The 20870-nt window shown below is 41.5% G+C and overlaps 1 protein-coding gene across 1 annotated transcript in view; it reads right to left on the bottom strand.

Annotated features, from left to right (window-relative positions):
* SPMIP2 (sperm microtubule inner protein 2) overlaps positions 1 to 18638 on the bottom strand; it is a 51924-nt gene extending 33286 nt beyond the window's left edge. Inside the window, exons 1-2 of the mRNA XM_089670396.1 lie at positions 18475 to 18638; positions 5421 to 5650 (exon numbers count right to left, since the gene is read on the bottom strand). Coding sequence (XP_089526522.1) covers positions 5421 to 5650; positions 18475 to 18559 — 315 coding nt within the window. The 5' untranslated portion in view covers positions 18560 to 18638. The remainder of the gene's footprint in view (positions 1 to 5420; positions 5651 to 18474) is intronic.
* Between the last annotated feature and the right edge of the window lie 2232 nt (positions 18639 to 20870).

Here is a 20870-nt window from a genome sequence, read left to right as displayed (position 1 = left end):
AGTGGATCTCCAGTCAAAATGCGAAAAAAAATACGTCAGCAGCTACAAAAACTGCTGACTTAAAAAACAGACACTCACCTGTCACCTGATCCAGCATCCTTGCCATAGCCAGTTTCACCCACCGTCCTCTCTCTCCAGTGCCAGCATCTTAAGTGTGGGCACTGGCTGTGAACGTTTGCGGCTTCACAGCCGGGTGCCCACTGCGCATGCATGAGAAGCACTGCGCCTTGTGAATGGTCCCATAGTTTTCTGGGACCTGTCACATGTCCCAGAAAACTATGGGGGGAGGACAACTTCCGCTTCTGATCGCCTAGGCCAGGGGTGGGCAGCCAGCGGCTCTCCAGCTGTTGTGGAACTACATTTCCCATGAGGCATTGCAAAGACTGGAAGTTACAAGCATGACTCTACAGGTCCCATGAGACATTGAAAAACTGACAGTTACAGCTATGACCTGCAGAGGCATGATTGAACTTGTAGTTCTGCAACAGCTGGAGAGCCGCAGGTCTAGGCAATTGCAGCAGAGGTGGAAGCGGGTACCTGTCAAAATCAGGTACCTGCTCCCCAAAGGTGCCAATCCTTAACGGGGAGTGGGGGGGCGAAGCCTTAAAGTGGAACTTCCCCTTTTGGGTGGAGCTCCGCTTTAAGAAAGACACAAAAAATGCTTGCTTTTACAAGTAAAATTTGATCATACCATTGCTTCCTATATTTTTTGTTAGAAACAATGGCTTTTGAGATGATAGCCCTAGAGTGTCTGTATTTATACAGCATATTTTATACAAAGACATTGAGTTGCAAGCTCCTCTAAGGCAGGGACTAATGTGAATAGTTCTGTGTACTCTAAAATGGGCTGATTAATACAACAATGTTGAGGATGTAGAAAAAACAAGCAAATACACAATACCATACTTATTAATCAGTAATAGGGACTCTTGGAAGTAAGCTTTTGTAACCAATGCTCAAAATGAAAAACGTATAATCACTATGTATACATTTCAGCAAATGAACACAAAAATTGCTCTAGACTTCAATATGTTTTATAGAATTCAGAGGTGACCCATGGAGCATAGCATTGTAGGAAATGCCACAAAGGTTAGTCATTAACAATAGATTCCTGTGGTTCTATTCTGAGTGCAGGAAGTAAGGAGGTTAAGTGCACGGCTATCCACATATAATTAACAAAGCTCAATACAACCCTTTTATTTTATGCTTCAGTATTCATCAATTGATTTAGCAAGATTCATTAATTGTTTTATTTACACCAGATGTAATTCATCCATAACAGATCTTTAAACTTCGTAAAGCAGCAAGAGGAGGATTTCATCTCATGATACTTTGTCGTTTCATTTATATTGAACAAACCAAGAGAAACAAATGCTGATGTGTAATTCCAGTGACAAGACCCGACCTAGAAACACTAAAGGATAAAGAACTTAGTTCTCAATTAAAACTAGTAAGCCATGCTTGACAAATTGGTGTCCATTCGGGTTTCATCATACTCTATGACAGAAAAATATTTCCCAGTGCAGAAGTATGTGATCCCATTTACTGAATTCTTGAACCAGAAAACATGCTACAAGAATCATCTGAGCTGTTTGAGTTTAAATTAAAAGCACAAATAGATTAGAGAGTTCAATGTGATACATCTTACTTCAGGATAAATTGATAACACAAATAAATAGTTGTAAAACAAAATAAGATGTTATATCACACTTTTCCTTATCGTTTCTGTCTATTTCTTAAAGCAATTTTAAACCCAAAAACAAAAATGTATTATATTGAAGCTTACCAATTCTTAGATGTGATGGCTGCATTCATTTACCTATGATTTCTTTACTTTATTTTCACCTGGTGATCCAGCCAGTAAGTCTGTTGTTTTTAAACAGAACAAGCTTTTCTACAGGTGTAGCAATTAAAGATATTGAGACAAACCATTTACTGCTGACTGGGCTTATGTTGATAAGCTTTTATTTATTCATTTAAAGCTTTTATTCCAAAAGGAAAAAACTGTTGCTGTAACTACTTGTCTAACTGCAGTGTGAGCTGGAGTTTGGCTTCAGTTTGTTAGTGTGTCTAAAACTGCTAGTCCATCTAACATTCTCCTCCCCCCAGATTAACAATGTTGCTCTCTGCTGCTTCATCCAGAGTAGGGGCACTCAAATACAGGAGAGGTGTTACTGGCAAGATCACCAGGTGAAAAGTATCATCCATACTAATAAGTGCCACCAGTATTACCTGATTAAAGTAGCATTAAACCTTACTATCTTTTCTTTTATAATATTTGCTTACACCAAGGAAAACTACAACGTCAACTGTTTTTAGAAAATGTATCCCTAATGTATTTATTTATATTTGTAGATCGTTTCTTACTGATTCTTCTTGCTCTGCTGCTAAATTGAGCTTCCGGTTCGAGAGGATGGTAAGCGCACACTATAGAGGTCACATAACCAATGACATCACATTACTTTGTCCTTCATCCACTAATAGCACAATGTAATGCCTTCCTCCTTCCCAGGCCCACCCATGTCATCTGTACATACTGTCATTTGGTAATCATTCATCGTCTTTGAGCCTATGCATGTCCTAAACCAGGTTGAAGTGCACGCACATTAGTCATCACAATATGGTCACCTGACCTCATCTTTAGTGCCATGATAACAAGGCCCATGCACACCCTGTCACAGGCTGAAATGCTCACATAAGGGTAGTTCCAAGGGACCCTGAAAGACAGTGGAGTCACCCTCAAGACAGAAATGGAGAAGCCAGAAACATCTCAGGCAGTATGCAAGCAAGTGGCAGGCTGCAGACAGAAAGCAGAGAGCAAACATGGTAAGTCCTGTAGTGTGATGCTATATATTCCATTTCATACTGAGGGTTTAACAACACTTTAAGACCAAAAGACAGAAAAAGTTGGTTGTAATGGAACTAAGGAAGAGAAAGAATTGATAGGTAAAACATTGCCTTTGCCCCTACAGCATAACAATACTTTAAGACCAAAAGATATAAAAAGTTGGTTGTAATGGAACTGGGGAAGAGAAAGCATTGATAGGTAAGACATTGCCTTTGCCCCTACAGCACAGGTTTAGCCTAAATTAAAAACATAAAATCAGCACTGTGGACATAACTTACATTTAGTATGATGCGTCTCTTGTAGTGATTTATTTTGTTATGGTAGAAATCTTAATTTCAATCAAGTCTTCCCTCACACCCCCATTGTTGATATCTTTCAGTGCAGTGGGGGTTAACACACTATGGGGCTGTAAGGAGATCTCGTCAAGAGAGCTTGACTGTGCCTGCCCTTTCCTGCAAGATTCACCACTCATAGAAGCCATACTACAGCCTCTATGAATGACACAGGATCTATGAATAGGGGGCAAGTAGTTGATAGCTCTTCCCCCTCCATTCAGAGATCCTGTGTCATTCATAGAAGCTGTACTACAGCTTCCATGAATGGCTGATCTGCCAACATAGGGTGGGCATACTTGAGCTCTCTTGATGACAGCTCCTGACAGCCCTATAGTGTACTAACCCTCACTGCACCTGACGATTGTAGCAAGGGGGTGAGGTGGACTTAGACAAATGAAATGTTTTCCTAAAAGTTGGAAGTTATGCTGCTTGTGCCAATTTTTCTGTTTTTAGTTTAGACTAAATTTAGGCTTTAATTGATAAACCATAGAATTTTCTAGAAAAAAGTCCCAGGAAATAACACTATTCCGGAGAACGTGAATACACCTGTTTCTCCCATTTTGTATACTGTATACCAAGTTAAGAAACCATTTATCTTTAATTTACACTATATTACCAAAAGTATTGTAACGACTGCCTTTACACCTACATGAACTTTAATGGCATCCCACTCTTAGTCCATAGGGTTCAATAGGTGGCCCACCCTTTGCAGCTATAACTGCTTCAACTCTTCTGGGAAGGCTGTCCACAAGGTTTAGAGTTTGTCTATGGGAATGTTTGACCATTTTTCCAGAAGCACATTTGTGAGGTTAGACACTGATATCGGACAAGAAGGCCTGGCTTACAGTCTCTGCTCTAATTCATCCCAAAGGTGTTCAGGACTCTGCGCAGGCCAGACAAGTTCCTACACCCCAAATTCGCTCATCTATGTATTTATGGACCTTGCTTTGTGCACTGGTGCGCAAAGTTGGGAGCATAAATTGTCCAAAATGTCTTGGTATGCTGATGCCTTAAAAGTTCCCTTCACTGTATCTAAGGGGCCAAGCCCAACCCCTGAGAAACAACCACACACCATAATCCTCCCTCCACCAAACTTTACACTTGGCACAATGCAGTCAGGTAAGTACCGTTCTCCTGGCAACCGCCAAACCCAGACATGTCCATCGAATTGCCAGTCAGAGAATCATGATTAGTCACTCCAGATAACATGTCTCCATTGCTCTAGAGTCCAGTGGCGGCATGCTTTACACCATTGCATCTGACGCTTTGCATTGCCTTAGTGATATAAGGCTTGGATGCAGCTGCTCGGCCATGGAAACCTATTCCATGAAGCTCTCTATGTACTGTTGTTGTACTAATCTGAAGGCCACATGAAGTTTGGAGGTCTTTAGCTATTGATTCTGCAGACAGTTGGTGACATCTGCACACTGTGCACTTCAGCATGCGCTTACCCCGCTCGTGTCATTTTATGTGGCCTACCACTTCAAAGCTGAGTTGCTGTTGTTCCCAGTTGCTTCCACTTTGTTATAATACCACTAACAATTGACCGTAGAATATTTAGTAGCAAGGAAATTTTATGGATGGACTTATTGCATAAGTGGCAACCTATCACTGTACCACGCTTGAATTCACTGAGCTGCTGAGAGCAACTCATTCTTTCACAAATGTCTGTAGAAGCAGTTTGCATGCCTAGGTACCTAAGTTTATACACCTGCTCCCATGGAGGTGATTGGAACACCTGAATCCAATTATTTGGAGTGGTGTCCCAATATTTTGGCAATATAGTGTATATATCAGATCTTGCCCTCCTCTGTGCAGTTGCAGCACCCTCTCATCTCCACCTCCCCATGTTTTAGCATTCAGCAGCCTCTGGCAGCTGACACCAGCCTCCTCTGGTCCTCCTCAAGACCCTGTACTCTCTACCCCCCATATGGATACCTCACATTTACTTATAGCAAGATGTTGGTGTAATCAAGGCAATGTTTTACACTTATTGTAGAGTCATTTTATTACTAGACAGTGAATAGATTTTAATGTGGACCCCTGATATTCAGCTTTCTCAACAATCTATACCACTCCACCCCTGACATACACACAGCTCTGTATGAAGTTTCAGTTGGACACAGGCAGAAATGTCACGTTACTCATTAACATGCATTTTTGCAGGCAGCCATTGCAAAATAAATTTGACAATAACAGTACAAATGCTCTCAAAAAGTTCAAAAGACACACATTACCTTTATCTGGTAGTTACTACAAAGCTGACTCCTGTTGAGGTAGGTGAAGTCGGACACTCCCCAGCCTATTCCGCCTACATAACGTGCTTTAGGCAATGGTGCAGGAGTGCCTGGTGCAGCACGACTTAAGTAATTCACTTCACTAGTGCTTTCACAGGATGGCATTCGTTCCCCCACACATCGGGTACAATCAGGGAGCTTTGGTCTGTAATCTCTGACATAGTCTGGACCTGTAGTAGACATAATAGTTGACATGCCTCAGGCAGCATTGTAGTAGTTGTAGTGTTTCACTACCAGTGTACATGTATCTAGACAAGGCCAGGGGAGTGTTTGTGTTTGCTAAATTACTGGTCACACAACTACATACACCCATTATCATTTTTACTTACATGGGGGGTGCCCATCACCTTTACTACTAATTTGCCTTCACAATTAATTTGAATTTTAGTTCTTCCTAAGCTATGTTGTCATGGGCTAGGGGCTTGTGGACCTTCTGTGCATCCTGCATACCAGATGGCATTGTGCTCGAGGTGCAGAGTCTCAGGAGCATCTGGTTCTCACCAGAGTTCCTGATTTGGGACATGGATTTCACTTTTGGACAGCTCCCAGGTTGTAGCCCCCAAGCACACTTGTGCAGGCTACAGCTGACCATATTCAGAGAGGCACGGGAGTCAAGCGTTAAAGTGCAATGCTGATCTCATAAGAAGGCAAGAGTACTAGCAGTGTACAGAGTAGACAGGGAACATGCCAGAGCAGGAAGACTGGAGGTGACTGGAATGCATGGGGAATACATTGGTGCTGGAAGGCTGTCTGTATCTAGGGTTCACAGGGATAAACGGAAGATGGAACAGGTACTAGGAACTCCGAAGAGGTACTAAGACCTGGGGCTTGTGACTAGGAAAACTACATATTACAGTACTCAGGTCAACATTAGAAATGGGAAGGCCTTGGGGAAAAAATGTGGAAAAATAACAGTTTTTTTAATTTATTTTTTTCCAAAGCTGTTTTTGCTTTTTTTATCTGGAAAAAGTGAAAAAGGAGTAGGGAATTGTTCTTTTTCAATGATAAATAATATATCTATGACATGGTATTCAAACTATATAACAAGAAGACCTTAGTGAAAGATTTCTAAGACTTTACACAAAGCCTTAAAGTAACACCGTACTTTTCAATGCATTTCTCAAACAAGAGATTTATGCATTTCTGCCACTAGGGGGCACTTTAGGGGAAAGGCTCCAGTTTAGTTTGATTGTGCACTCCATCTTGTACCTCCTACATTTGGTTGATTGTTGGGATACAATAGATAAGTTTTGTCCACCTCTCAGGCCTTAATTGACAGGTAAGAGGGTAAATTTGTCCGATAAATTTTATCTTTATGAACTATTGATATTAATGTTTTCCACCATCACAGCATAATGTTTACCTATAGACTGGTCATTAAATACTATCATGGTCATTTGATACTGTTGACCATCCCCTCCTCCTCAAAAAACTCCACTCTCTTGGCCTCCAAGACTCTGCTCTCTCCTGGTTCTCCTCCTACCTATCGCAGCGCTCCTTCAGTGTTACCTATAACTCTGGCTCCTCCTCTCAACTCCCTCTTTCTGTAGGGGTCCCTCAAGGTTCTGTCCTTGGACCCCTACTCTTCTCCATCTACACCTCCTCCCTTGGTCACTTGATAAACTCCCATGGCTTTAAGTACCATCTCTATGCTGATGACACACAAATCTATCTTTCTACCCCTCACCTCATCCCTTCAGTCTACTCTTGCATTACTAACCTACTAAGCGACATATCGGCATGGATGTCACTCCACTTCCTCAAACTAAATCTTTCAAAAACTGAGCTCTTAGTATTCCCCCCAGCCCGTGCCCCCTCCCCTGACTTCTCCATCAAGATCAATAACACAATCATCAGTCCCTCCCCTCATGCCAGGGTGCTAGGTGGAATCCTAGACTCCCATCTGTCCTTTCAGGCCCAAATCTTGTAGACTTCACCTCCACAACATCTCCAAGATACGCCCGTTCTTAACCTCGGAAACTACTAAGCAACTTATTCACTCCCTTGTTATCTCTCGCCTTGACTATTGTAACTCCCTCCTCTTTGGCCTACCTCATCTCAGGCTATCCCCTCTTCAGTCTATCATGAATGCTGCTGCCAGACTCATCCACCTTACTAACCGTTCTGTATCTGCCACCCCTCTCTGCCAATCCCTCCACTGGCTTTCCATTGCCCAACGGATAAAATTCAAAACATTAACAATAATATATAAAGCCATTTATAACTCTGCCCTAAATTACATCACCAATCTTGTCTCCAAATATCACCCAAACCATACTCTCCACTCCTTGCACCACCTTCTGCTCTCTAGCTCCCTTGTCTCCTCCTCCCATGCTCGTCTCCAGGACTTCTCCAGAGCTTCCCCCATCCTCTGGAACTCTCTATCCCAATTTATCAGACTATCGCCTACTCTGCTCAATTTTAGGCGATCTCTGAAAACCTATCTCTTCAGGGAAGCCTATCCTGCCCTCAGCTAATAATGGAATCTTCTACTCTTCCAACCAGTCCATCCACCACAGTTACTACCTTTTGTACCACTAGCCCCTCCCTCTTAGATTGTAAGCTCCAAGGAACTAACCCTCTTGTATTGAACTGTATTGTTGCTGTATTGTCTCCCGGTATATTGTAAAGCGTTGAGGAAACTGTTGGCTCTATATAAAGCCCGTATAATAGTAGTAATAATAATAATAATAATAATAATAAATAGTTTTTTCTTTTCACCTCTCAAAATTATGGGACCAACAATGTTTGGAAACATTTCCACAGTGCAATTTCTGCTGAGAGCAAAGTTGCAATTTGCAAATATTGTGAGAAGAAATATTCTTTTCCACATGCTACAAAGACATAAAACACATCCTTGCATGCTAGAAGTGCCATAAAAAAGACATTAACATATACTTCATGGAATTAAATGATCTCCTAGATTGTAAGCTCCAACGAGCAGGGCCCTCTGTTTCCTCTTGTACCAAATTGTATTGTAACTGTAATGTCTACCTCATTTTGTAAAGCATTGCAAAAGCTGTTGGCGCTATGTAAATCCTGTATAATAATAATAAGGACCATAATTAAAGTGCAAGTAGCTTTTCCCATGTTCTCATTCCAGGAGCTCTTTCTGCTGCTTCTAGATCATCACACATTTTAAAAAGCAAATTTATTTTATTTACCGAATAAGGTGTAGTTTTAATTCAAACTTTTATATACACTGCATTTCATATTCCCTGTTTAACAAAATGACTTTGAGTTTGTAAAACTACTCTAAAATTAAATTTTTTTCATAAAATTTCATTTTTTTTCCCTAGAAAAAAACAGGAAAAAAACATTTTCTGGAAATGTTACATCTCTAGAACATTGCTAGACTGACAGTATAATGTACAGTCATAGTGTAAAGTCCAAGATACCCTGAAAGCGTGTTAAGTACTGAAGTGGGCAAACACCAGTCACTTTAATAACTTTGTCCACTCCTTCCAAACAGTACATATAAAAACTAACCATGATATGTACATTTTCAGCTTTTTACTGTCCAACAGGGTGCATGTTGTCAGAACTGCTTTATATTACAGTAGTGCCACCCAAATGAATTTCCAAGATGGAATGTCAGCTTTTAAAAAGTGCAAATGAAAGGAAAAGCTTGGAGGACCAAGCACCTTGGGATACAGAAAGGATGACTAAACAAATGCAAATATATTAAAGCCAAAACAAATGTTTTATTTTAAAATGTGCTAAATACATTCCAGGTGCAGCCACACCCTGTGTAGAAAAGCCTGTCCCCTTCTAGCAAGCTGCAGAGAGAGTGTGGAAGCAGTGGTTTCTATGCTGAGGTCACACATACCCCCTGCTGAGTCAGAGTTAGAACTCTCTGTCACGTACTTGACTGGAGACTGAAATGACGAGGTCAGCTTCACTTGTGTCACTAGCTCTGACCCCACTGGAAGTGGAACAGAGGGTGTCTAGGGACCAGGGGGACAAGAGCGCCAGCAGATGTTGTTTGCAGCTCTTGCAGTTCGAGACTTTGGAAGACTGATGAACCTCCGATTCAGGCACAGTAGTAATATGCAGAGCTGGTATGGTAGATCGCCAGGTGTGCACCAGAGCAAGGCAGGAAGCTGGGATGGGAGACAGGAGCGATGTCATAGGAATAGCCGGGGTCATCAACGGGCGGACAGCGAGGTACCAAATCATAAGCAAGCCAAAGTCAGGAGCAGAGCCGAAGTCAGGAACAAGTATCAAGCAGAAGAGTTATCAGAGTCAGGTCAGGAACAAGCCGGGTCAGCAACAAGGAAATCACACAGGAACGAGCAGGAAATGGGGAACAGCTGAAGACCAGTCAGCACTCAGCACAGGCAGAGGCACCTTTTAAATAGTCCGTCTGGTGCCAATCTTCACTGTGCGTGCATTTCTGTGCACATGCGCACATCTATTCACCAGCTGTCTCACGGGAATTCCCTTACACTCTCCATCATTAAGGAGCTAACTCAGCAGAGGGTGTGTTGGACATCTGCAGAGAGACCACAGCTTCTGCACAGAGAGCAAAGGTCTACAGCATGTTGGCAGGGAGCAGGTTTGAATGCTTAGGCTGTGGCTGCTTTCTAAATCAAACAAATTGTAGGACTTTTCTTACACTTTATATTTTATGCATCCAGAACATATTTAGCTGATTCAAACTGAAAGTTCAGTTGGGTTGTAAACGTTTAACAAAAAAAAGGGCTTAAAAGAGACCAAAAAAGGCAGCCATGGAGACCATTATTGACTGGCATATGAGCCTTGCAACAATAGGCGAAAGTAGAAATGTATTCATATAATTTGAATGTAAGTCACTTTCCTGTATATATAACTATTATTAATTCCCAGTTCATTATATATAATTGTCTCAGGGCAGAAATATCAAACCTTTTGAAAGGAAATAGGTGTGTTTCCTCTTGGCTCTACACTGTACTTTAGCCTGCGCAGATTCACCACAAATGCTTTTAGCAACATACAATATTATTTATATTGGGTTACTGTGATTGTCAAACCTTTTAATCCTTTTGCATGTAATATTTACTCTTGTGTGTGCATAAAAGCAGGTAAATATTGAGCGTCGTCCGAATTAATTAATAGGGAGTTACCTTGCTTAGCTCTATATTAAAGGCCTTGTGCCACCAAGATAAGGTTGTATTTCATATATTCAGTCTGCAACTATAACACTAGATTAATAATGCAAGTGACTGAATCATCTAAACCAGCCTTTTTCAGCCAGGGTGCCCAGGCCCAGGCCCTCTGGGGTACCTCCGGGTTTCTTCAGGGGTGCCTAAAAATGGCCCAAAATTGAACACAAGCCTACCTTTTAGTTACACAAAGCCACAGGTTTTCATTTTGCACAGCTACAACCTTCTAGCCCCTGGCACACTAACAACCAAAGACGTCATTGGTGGATAAGGAGGACATCAGACACACCGCATCCTTGTTTGCCCCTCTCCTGCCCCTGTCCATCAGCACTGGGGTCACATTAGCTGAGTGAGAGAGAGAAACTGAGGGGAAGAGTAACAATGGAATACTAGTCATACTAGTATGCAAAGGTGTATTGGCTTTGGAGGAATAAATCCCCTCTAACGTTGGGTGTCCAACACGAGTGGATAATGATGCATTATGTAAAACTATTTGTTTAGTTTTTTTATGTTTCAGAATGGGGTACCTCAACATTGTGCATCATTTTACAGGCTGCCTTGACTAAGAAAAGATTGAGAAACACTGATTTAGACCAGTGTTTCTCAATATCACAGGAGTTTAATTGACTTGATGCTATATTCTGATTAAAAAGTGTTTTTGAGCAGTGTATATAAATAGCTGCCCTTGACACAAAAAAATCACAATCTTGACATAAAAGGCTAAAATTTTAAATAAAAATATGCTACAAAAATGTGATGTGAACCAATGGAAACTCACAAAAGCTAAGTTCACCTTCTGGAAAAAAATTAATACATGCACATATTTTTGCAGAAACAAAATGTGCATTTATTATTTTTTTTTCCCTGCAGGAGCAAGTATCAGCATGGCACCTGTGATTCGCTGATGCAATGCAATGTAATGTCAGGCTCCTTTGTTTGGGCTGTCAGTTTGAAAGCTGCAGGTGTTAGAGCCTGGGATCAAACCTGGTCCTTCTGCAGTGGGAGGCAATGTCTCTTCTCACTGAGCTATCTGGAATGCTGGACAGCTCCCTTGACAATTCTTGGATAATCCTGCCTTGTGCCTTGATTTCTCTTGAACCTTGAACTCCTTGCTCCTCCCATGAACTTCCTTATAAAAGCCATGTCCATGCACTTCCACCTTGCCAGATTATTGTGCCTTACCAGCCAATATCCCACTTACTGTTCCTGCTGCTGTCTTCATCTACGTTACCGACCTTTGGCTCGCTACTGACTATGATTCTGCCTCATCCTATCTACTACCATTGTTGACCGACCCTTGGCTTGTGACTGACTCCGCTTCTGTTTGGTCCCTGAACTGTTTGATCTGCTTTTGGTTTCCAGCCTACTCATTCCCTGGTGGGGTGATCCTGAGATCTGCGACCTGGCATTCACACGCAGCCAAATCCATCTCCACCATTAGGAGCTCTGGGGAAGACCGGTGGATGCTTAGACCCCGCACCTCAGGTGAGCCTGCGTCATTCCCAGGGTGGGCCGCTGGTGTTCCAATCCTGCTGGTTTCAGGTAAGCCTTACAAGTGCTGTAGCAACTGGTCTCTGAACCTGACCTTATATCATGACAGCAGGTCTTGTGAATAAACTATTAGTGTGCTCGCAGTTCATTGAGAACTAAAAGACATTTGCTGCAGTGGAAGATGGGACTTGTAGGTTTCTCATTCACAGATTACTGTGAATGAATGACATGGCTGTGTGGATGGAGCCCTGCACAGTCTCACTAGTTTCAAAATGTGACAGTGCGTGTTGGGAGAGGATCCCCAGCCTGCTGTCATGGATGGGGGTGAAAAGGATATGTGCTTGAGCATGTTACACATTACACCCATATTTAGGTGAATGTATCCTTTAGCCCTCGTTCACACCAATGCGGCTTTAACATCCAACTATGCTGTGTGACCTGCTGCCATATCAGGTGTCTTCAAGCATTTAGATCAATGCAAGTCTCACAAAAGTAGTGTACCTTTTTTTGAGTCACAGCTATTACAACGGGGGCCATAGACATACATTGGGTGTGACTTGTCATGTAACTTCGTAGTGGCAAATTGCATGATAAGGTTCATTAGTGTGAACCAGGGCTTAAATCAGTTTTGTTAATCATTTTTTCATTTTACTCATTGTTAGTTACATAGTTAGTCTGGCTGAAAAAAGAGAAAGGTCCATCCAGTTCAACCATTAAAAAAAAAAAAAAAAAAAAAGTTATAATTCTATACCCACAGTTGATCCAGAGGAAGGCAAAAAAAACCCAGCAAAGCATGATACAATTTGCTCCTGCAGGGAAAAAAAATCCTTCCTCAGCCCCGAGAGGCAATCGGATCTTCCCTGGATCAACTTTACCTATAAATGTTAGTATCCAGTTATATTCTGTGTATCTAAGAAAGAATCCAGGCCTTTGTTTAAAGCAATCCTCTGAGCTGGCCAGAACCAACTCTCGAGGGAGTCTATTCCACATTTTCACAGCTCATTCTGTGAAGAAACCTTTCCGTGTTTGGAGATTAAATCTCTTTTCCTCCAGACATAGAGTGCCCCCTTGTCCTGTGTGATGACCTCAGAGTGAATAGCTCTACACCGAGTTCACTATATGAACCACTGATCTATTTATTAGTGGTGCACTGAAATTAAAATTCTGGTGCTGAAAATTCAAAATGCACTTGGCCGAAAACCGAAATGCTCAGTTTATAAATTGAATATATATTTTTTTGGAAAAAAATAAACTTTGATTTAAAAAAACACAATATATACCTAATTTTTTTGTAAAATATGAAAGAGGATGTTACGGCGAGTAAGTAGATACCAAACATGTCACGCTTTAAAATTGCGCATGCTTGTGGAATGGCGAGAAACTGCAGTACTTAAAACTCTCCATGAGTGATGCTTTAATAATTTCTACAGGTTAGCAGTGTAAAGTTACAGAGGAGATCTAGTGCGAGAATTATTGCTCTTGTTCTGACGTTCATGGCGAAACCTCACGTGTGTGATTTGAACACCATTTACATATGTGGGCATGGCCTACGTATGCGCTCACCACTACGTGCGAGCACGGGGGGACGGGGGCACTTTAAACTTTTTTAAAATTAAATTTTTTTTTTTTGCACTGTCCCTTTTAAAAAAAAAATGTTAATCACTTTTATTCTTATGGCAAGGAATGCATGCATCCCTTGTAATCAAAATAATTAGTGACAGGTCCTCTTTATGGAGAGATATGGGGTCAATAGGACCCCACATCTTCCCTCTGCAATGCAAAAGCATTAGATCAAAAAAAAGCATTGATCTAGTGCTTTAAAAAAAAAAAAAAAAAATGTCCGGAACTGAAAGTGCTCGCTCTGGTCCTCCAAGGGTATAGAGATGCGTGGAGGTCATCTTTCCTTCACTAATCTCTATGCCCAGCGCCGGGATCGTTTGATGGTTTCTCAAGTAAGGCTGAGAACTATTGGGCGGCGGTGAGGGGCGACGGCAGGCGGGTGGCAGCGATGGGTGGGGTTTTTTTGGCACCTGTATCGGTGCCTTTTTTTTTCATATCGGCTGACGGCCAAAAGGGTGTTTTTCGGCCGAAATGTTTTGGCCACTGAAATTTCAGTGCATCCCTAGTATTTACACATGTTGATCATATTCCCCCTTAATCTCCTCTTCTCAAGAGAGAAATTCAGTTCCTCTAATCTTTCCTCATAGCTGATCTCCTCCATGCCTCGTATCAGTTTGGTTGCCCTTCTCTGTACTTTCTCCAGTTCCCCAATGTTCTTTTTGTGAATTGGTGTCCAAAACTGAACTGCATATTCCAGATGAGGTGTTACCAATGATTTGTACAGGGGTAAAATGATATCTCTCTCTCTGGAGTCTATACCTTTTTAATACAAGAGAGGATTTTGCTCACTTTAGAAACCGCAGCTTAGCATTGCATGCCATTATTAAGCTTGTGATCTACCAGATCCTTCTCCACCATTGATTCCCCCAGTTATACTCTCACTAGTTAATAAATTAATAAACAAAAAACATACAAAAAATGACTTTATCATCTGTGTTATATTGTGCATGATTATTTGTGATATTATTATTATACAGGATTTATATAGCGCCAACATTTAGCGTATCGCTTTACAACGTGAGGGCAGACAGTACAATTACAATACAATTCAATACAGTAGGGAACAGAGAGCCCTGCTTGTTAGAGCTTACAATCTTACTTTATACACTTACCATAACAATTACATAATATACGCAGAAGTAAAGATCATTCAGGGTAAGATATGGAATATCTTCAGACATAAATACAGGCAATGTATTCTAAAACAGAAATGGCACAAAACACACGTTTAAGACTAGGTTCACATTGTAGGTGCGGGATGGAGTTTAAATAACCCTCCCCAGGTTGAAAAAACTCACCATGCATCTTACTAAATACCTTGGAATGTCTACTTTCTAAAAAAGGAGTTATTTGGGGGGTAGTTCCTACACCCCAGGCAGCCGCAGCACAAACGCGCAGCTGTTTTGCAGACACACAGGGTTGCTAATAATTCCTTATGACCCTCCCACGCAGTGGTAAACCTGGTGTGGGTGTCCTGTGCGTGGAAGCACACTATGCTATTGCACCACGTGGTTTCCCTGCAGCCATGTTTTTAAAAAAGTGCCAGGGACTTTTCCCTTGCATTCAAATGAATGGGCTGCTGTACCTGTGCACACACGGGAAACACATACAGTAGATATGAACCTAGTCTAAGTTGCTGCCATAAAATAATTTTAAAATATTGTTATTAAGTAGTGATGGGCTTTATGTTCGAGTCGAACATTGGCCATTTTTCTGTTCGGTGGGCTGTTTGCCCACCACGCCCCACAATGCACTGCACCCTGATGGTGCATTGAGATTGGCCAAAGCAATGCACCTGACTTCAGGTCAGGTGCAATGTTTTTGTCAATCACAGCACATGAGGACATCACAAGGGGGTAGGGGGTAACCCCACCCCCTTGTGATGTCATCACAATATTTAAGAACTGTCAGGCTGGCACTGCTGTCAGCAGGCATCGTGATTAACGTTAGATCTACTGACTCCTGTCATTTTTATACCACACTTTTGTTTCGTGAATAGGGTTGTGGAGAAGAGGCCCTTGTCCCCATCAACATGAGGACAAAGTGCTTTGGGGGGAGAGGGCATGTGGCCTGGTATGGTTCGGGGGGGGGGGCGCTTGCTTATCCCCCCCCCCTTTCCTGACTTGCCGGGCTGCATGCTCGGACAAGTGTCTAGAATGCATTTTGGGGGAGACCCCACACCAATTTTTTTTTCTTTTTAATTTTGGCATGATGGTCCCCCCCAAAATCCATACCAGACTTGAAGGGCTTGGTATGGATGGAAGGGGGGGACCCGATGCCGTTTTTTAAGAACATTTTTAATTGTCAGTGACGACAATTTTTTTTTTTTTACATGCAGCTGTTAGCGGGATTGACAGCTGAGACATTAACCACTTTCCCGCCACCCTATAGCAGAAGCACTGCTACAGGGTGGTAGAGCTGCACAAAGTCACATAAATATACATGATTTGTATAAACGCATAGGGAGTGTGCACGCCGACCTACCAGCGCCACTATTAGCTGCTGGTCATGTCAATCAGCGGGTGTGTAAACACCAGCGCCTCTCCTGTCAGCAAAGTCATGCTGCTTTGTATTTCTCTGCACAGCAGAGAAATACAAATCAAAATGTCTCCCTAATAAAACATGCCACAGCACAAAATGTAAAACACACATAGCACACAGTTAACCCTTTGATCGCTCCAGATTTAACCCATTCCTGCCCAGTGTCATTAGTACAGTGTTAGTGCTTTTTATTAGCACTGATCACTGTATTATTGTCACTGGGGATGTCAGTGGCAGTTAATCAGTTCCCACCCAGTGTCGGAATGCCCGCTACAGTCCCACAGTCTTGCTATAAGTGGGTATGAAAAAAAAATAATAATAATAAAAATTCCAGTATATATACATTTGTAGGAGCTATATATGCGAGGCCTAATCATTATCGCTCACCTCCAACATCACAGGGTGAGCTCTCAAATGCTGAGCTTGGAGCTACTGCATCAGGAGAGAGAGAGAGTGCATGTGAGGGGGTTGAATCACACAAAAAACAGTAAAAATTGAACAGTAATGACTAGGCCTCACTTAGCAATGTCCTGGGAGTATTCCAGTCAGCTTTTCCTATAGCAAAGACATTAGTCAGCTTTGTTTGTTTGTTTTTTTTATCTCCAAACACCCCTTATCTACATAGGCAGATTTTTTGAAAAGATGAATTAACCCTTGAAACCATACTGTATTTTACCTAAAGAATTACAGGTAAATGTGGCAAAGTAGCATTTTAAAAAGTAATATGTATTTGCTAATTAAACAAAGTAACATTTATTGACACACTTATGAGTGTTTTGATCACTGTTAACCGCTTCCTGACCGCCCTATAGCAGAACTATAGCAGGGCTGTACAAAAGCACATATACAGTATATACATGATTTTGTATTTCTGGGTAGGGGGTGCACGCACCCTACCCCGCACCAATTTTGGCAGCTACAGCTATCGATCACCGGGTCCCGACCGGAGATTCCCCGCCGGCACCCGGCGATCGCCGAATATTACTGACGGGGGAGAGATCGCTCCCCTGTCAGCTCCAGCACGCTGCTTTGTATTGCTCTGTCTAGCAGAGCAATACAAAACAGCATGTCTCCCTAGTAAAACACAGCACACACAGTAAAACACACACAGCACACAGTTAACCTTTTCATCGCCCCCAGATGTTAACCCCTTCCTGCCCAGTGTCATTAGTACAGTGTTAGTGCTTTTTATTAGCACTGATCACTGTATTTTTTTGTCACTGGGGATGTCAGTGACAGTCAGTTCCCCCCCTGCCAGAATGCTTGCCGCAGTCCTGCTCTAAGTCTATAATATAGACTTAATATATATTTTTAATATATAGTAAAAAAAAAAAAAAATTCCAGTATATATACCACCATTTGTAGACGCTATAACTTTCATGTAAACCAATTAATTTACACGTATTGGGATTTTTTTTTTTAGCAAAGACATGTAGCAGAATACATTTTGGCCTAAATTTATGACGAGATTTGATTTTTTACATTTTTTAATGGATATATTTTATAGCAAAAAATCAAAAACATTGTTTTTTTTCTCATAATTGTTGAGGTTTTTTGTTTATAACGCAAAAAATAAAAATGCAGAGGTGATCAAATACCTAAAAAGAAAGCTCCATTTGAGGGAAAAAAAGGACATACATTTTATTTGGGTGCAGCATTGTTTGACTGCGCAATTGTCAGTTAAAGTAACGCAGTGTTGTATCGCAGAAAATGGCCTGGTCTGGAAGGGGGGTAAATCCTCTGGAGGGCAAGTGGTTAACTAATATTAAATTCACTCTGGGTGCTGCCATGTTGAATAATTCTCTGCAGCATGCAAGCACACAGCAGTATTCAGGTTCAGAGTAATTCAAGTCTGACTCCGCGCAGATTCAAAAAATATGCTCTCCTGTGCAAAATAGCAATTTTATAGGGCCAGCCCACCTAAAAGTATATGTTCCGGAATCTACCAAAAATATGTATCCAATTTGGTGGGTTCATTTTTTAAATAAAAGCAGCCATACTCGTTGACTTTCCACAGCTAACTACTTGCAAATACAGCATGATTTTAAAGGTTTGTTTGTTTTTTACATGTGTCTCACAATGCTATGCAACATGGTGATCCTATGTAAACATGGATCTCAAAGGACACATACTGTGTTTTAGCCTATGATGTTAATATTCATTCTTTTCCCACCTTTATACAATTGGTTGCAATTTACCTGTATAAAGCATCCTCTTTCCTGATTCATAATGAGGTCTGCAGGAGTAGGATGTGGAAGGCCGGCCATGATGCTTCTGATGCATGATGTGGGACTTGGCAGCTAAAAGACATGGGACAGTAACTTGGCCTGAATGAAGGAAGGCTGTAGCCTGATCAGACGGCAGTCACTGAACGGTGTAATAGGACTCGACTCCTTGTCCCTTGGCCAAACATTATCTCCCCAGCAACACTGTCACCCGGGTGACCATAAAGAGCTCTTTAATAGTGGATAAAACTGACAGTGGTCAGTGAAAAACTGAAATGGGGCAAATTATAGGTTTATAAGTATTTCCTGCCTTAAATAACACAATGCATTTATTTATAAAACATGACATTTATGCTAAAAAATGCTGCTGTATGGCACTGTGTGTGCATTTTTGGTGATACATATTTGCTTGATATTTTATTCAAGTACCTTTTGAATAAGGCAAATTATGTGTCTCATTAGATGCAGCAACAGAGATTCTGTAGTGCAAATTATTTTTTGTAAAAAACCAAGATAGTCTAAGTGTGTGTGTGGTATGTATGTATGTATGTGTGTGTATATATATATATACTGTATACACACACACAGGTGAAACTCAAAAAATTAGAATATCATGCAAAAGTTCATTTATTTCAGTAATGCAACTTAAAAGGTGAAACTAATTAATGAGATAGACTCATTACATGCAAAGTAAGATAGCTGAAGCTGTGATTTGTCATAATTGTGATGATTATGGCTTACAGCTCATGAACTTTTGCACGATATTCTGATTTTTTGAGTTATATACATATACAGGTGTACCTCAGTTTACTAATTTAATGCATTCTCCAGGATGTTTGGTATTGTGAAAAATTTGTAAACCGAAACGCAGTTTCCCATAGGAATGCATTGAAAATCAATTAATCCGTTCCGGAGGTCAAAAAAGTCGCTGTCACTATAGGCCAGTGCCGGTTTTTAAATATAACTACCATAGCTCAGAGAATCAGCTGTCACTATCTCCCCAGCTAAAAGAACGAAAGTTTCCTTTTTGTTTATTTCCCAGAGTTGAAAGAAACATAGTATCCTTTAGCTCCGGGGAAAGTGACTGCTAATTCTGTGAGCTATAGTGCAGAAAAAAAAAGCCGGCAATTGCATTTAGAAATCAGCATCAACATACACTTCGAATGGATTTTCATTCATAAAATGAAAATTACGTTAACTGAGGCATTTGTAAACCGAGGTACACCTGTGTGTGTGTGTATATTGTGTGAATGAGCCATGGTGTGAACAAACCCTTGGCTCATTCACACCATGGTGCAGAGACATCAGTTTTTCACCACATGTTCTGCAAGGGCACAACATACTGTATTAAATTGGTCTCTATGTGTCGTGTTCACACCACAACACCGATATCGCATGCAGTTTTTTTCTGTGCAGGAATCTGCAATGTGTGTAAACTCAATAAAGCACACATGAAAACTGATGTAAACTGATGTTTCTGCATGTGAAATCTCTGCTGTAAGGCATATTAAAGAACAGGGCTTGTAAAATGGAGGGGAAGAGGGGTTCAGGAGCAGGGGCGGACTGACAACTCATGGGGCCCCCAGGCAATAGGGGATCATGGGGCCCGTGTCCTTGCACAAACTCAAAAAAGCCTATGAAAAAAGGTACCAGGGGCATCTCATGGGGCCCCCTACTGACCCCGGGCCCTCGGGCAAGTGCCCAAGTTTCCAAATGGTCAGTCCGCCCCTGTTCAGGAGAGAACACTCTCAAGGGTTAATGAGCGGTAAAACTGTGAAAAGAAGTGAAAGGCTATATTGTTGTTGCCCTGAGTAACCAGAGGAGTAGTTCCACAACGTGTGCTCTGTTCTTACCTTGTTCCTTCAAAGGACTAAGTTCTATATGCATTTCTGGTTTCACCTGCCAATTAATCAGCTCAATGGCTATTCCCTGTCCAGACTGGCTATCTGTCTTACAGTCATGCTGCAGTCAATCACAAAGACTTCTTTCTATTGCCTTAGTCTACCTAAACTTAGCTCTCTGTCTGCTGCCCAAGCAACACTTTTGCATACTAGCTGCCGAGTCCTATACCTGCCTGCTATCCAGTCTGCTTTCCTCTACTGATTCCTCTGTACTAATCTCTGGCTTTGTTTCTTGACTAGCTGAGTCCACTATCTGCCCTGACCCTTGGATTGGTTACTAGCAATCAAAGTCTGCTACTTGCCCTGATCTTTGGCTTTGTTGCCGGTTACCTGGATCTGCTGCCAGACCTGAACTCTGAACTTTACCTTTCCTATTGTATCCACAACCAGCTCCATCCTCTGAACTGTCAAAACAGTGTACCTTCCTGCTTTACACCTATTCCCTTCTACTTTCTTGTCTTTGAGACT

The sequence above is a fragment of the Staurois parvus genome, unplaced genomic scaffold, assembly GCF_062004578.1.
Source record: "Staurois parvus isolate SC_StPar_1 unplaced genomic scaffold, SC_StPar_1.0 ptg000090l, whole genome shotgun sequence".
NCBI lineage: Eukaryota > Metazoa > Chordata > Amphibia > Anura > Ranidae > Staurois > Staurois parvus.
This window is presented reverse-complemented; position numbering and strand designations above follow the sequence as displayed.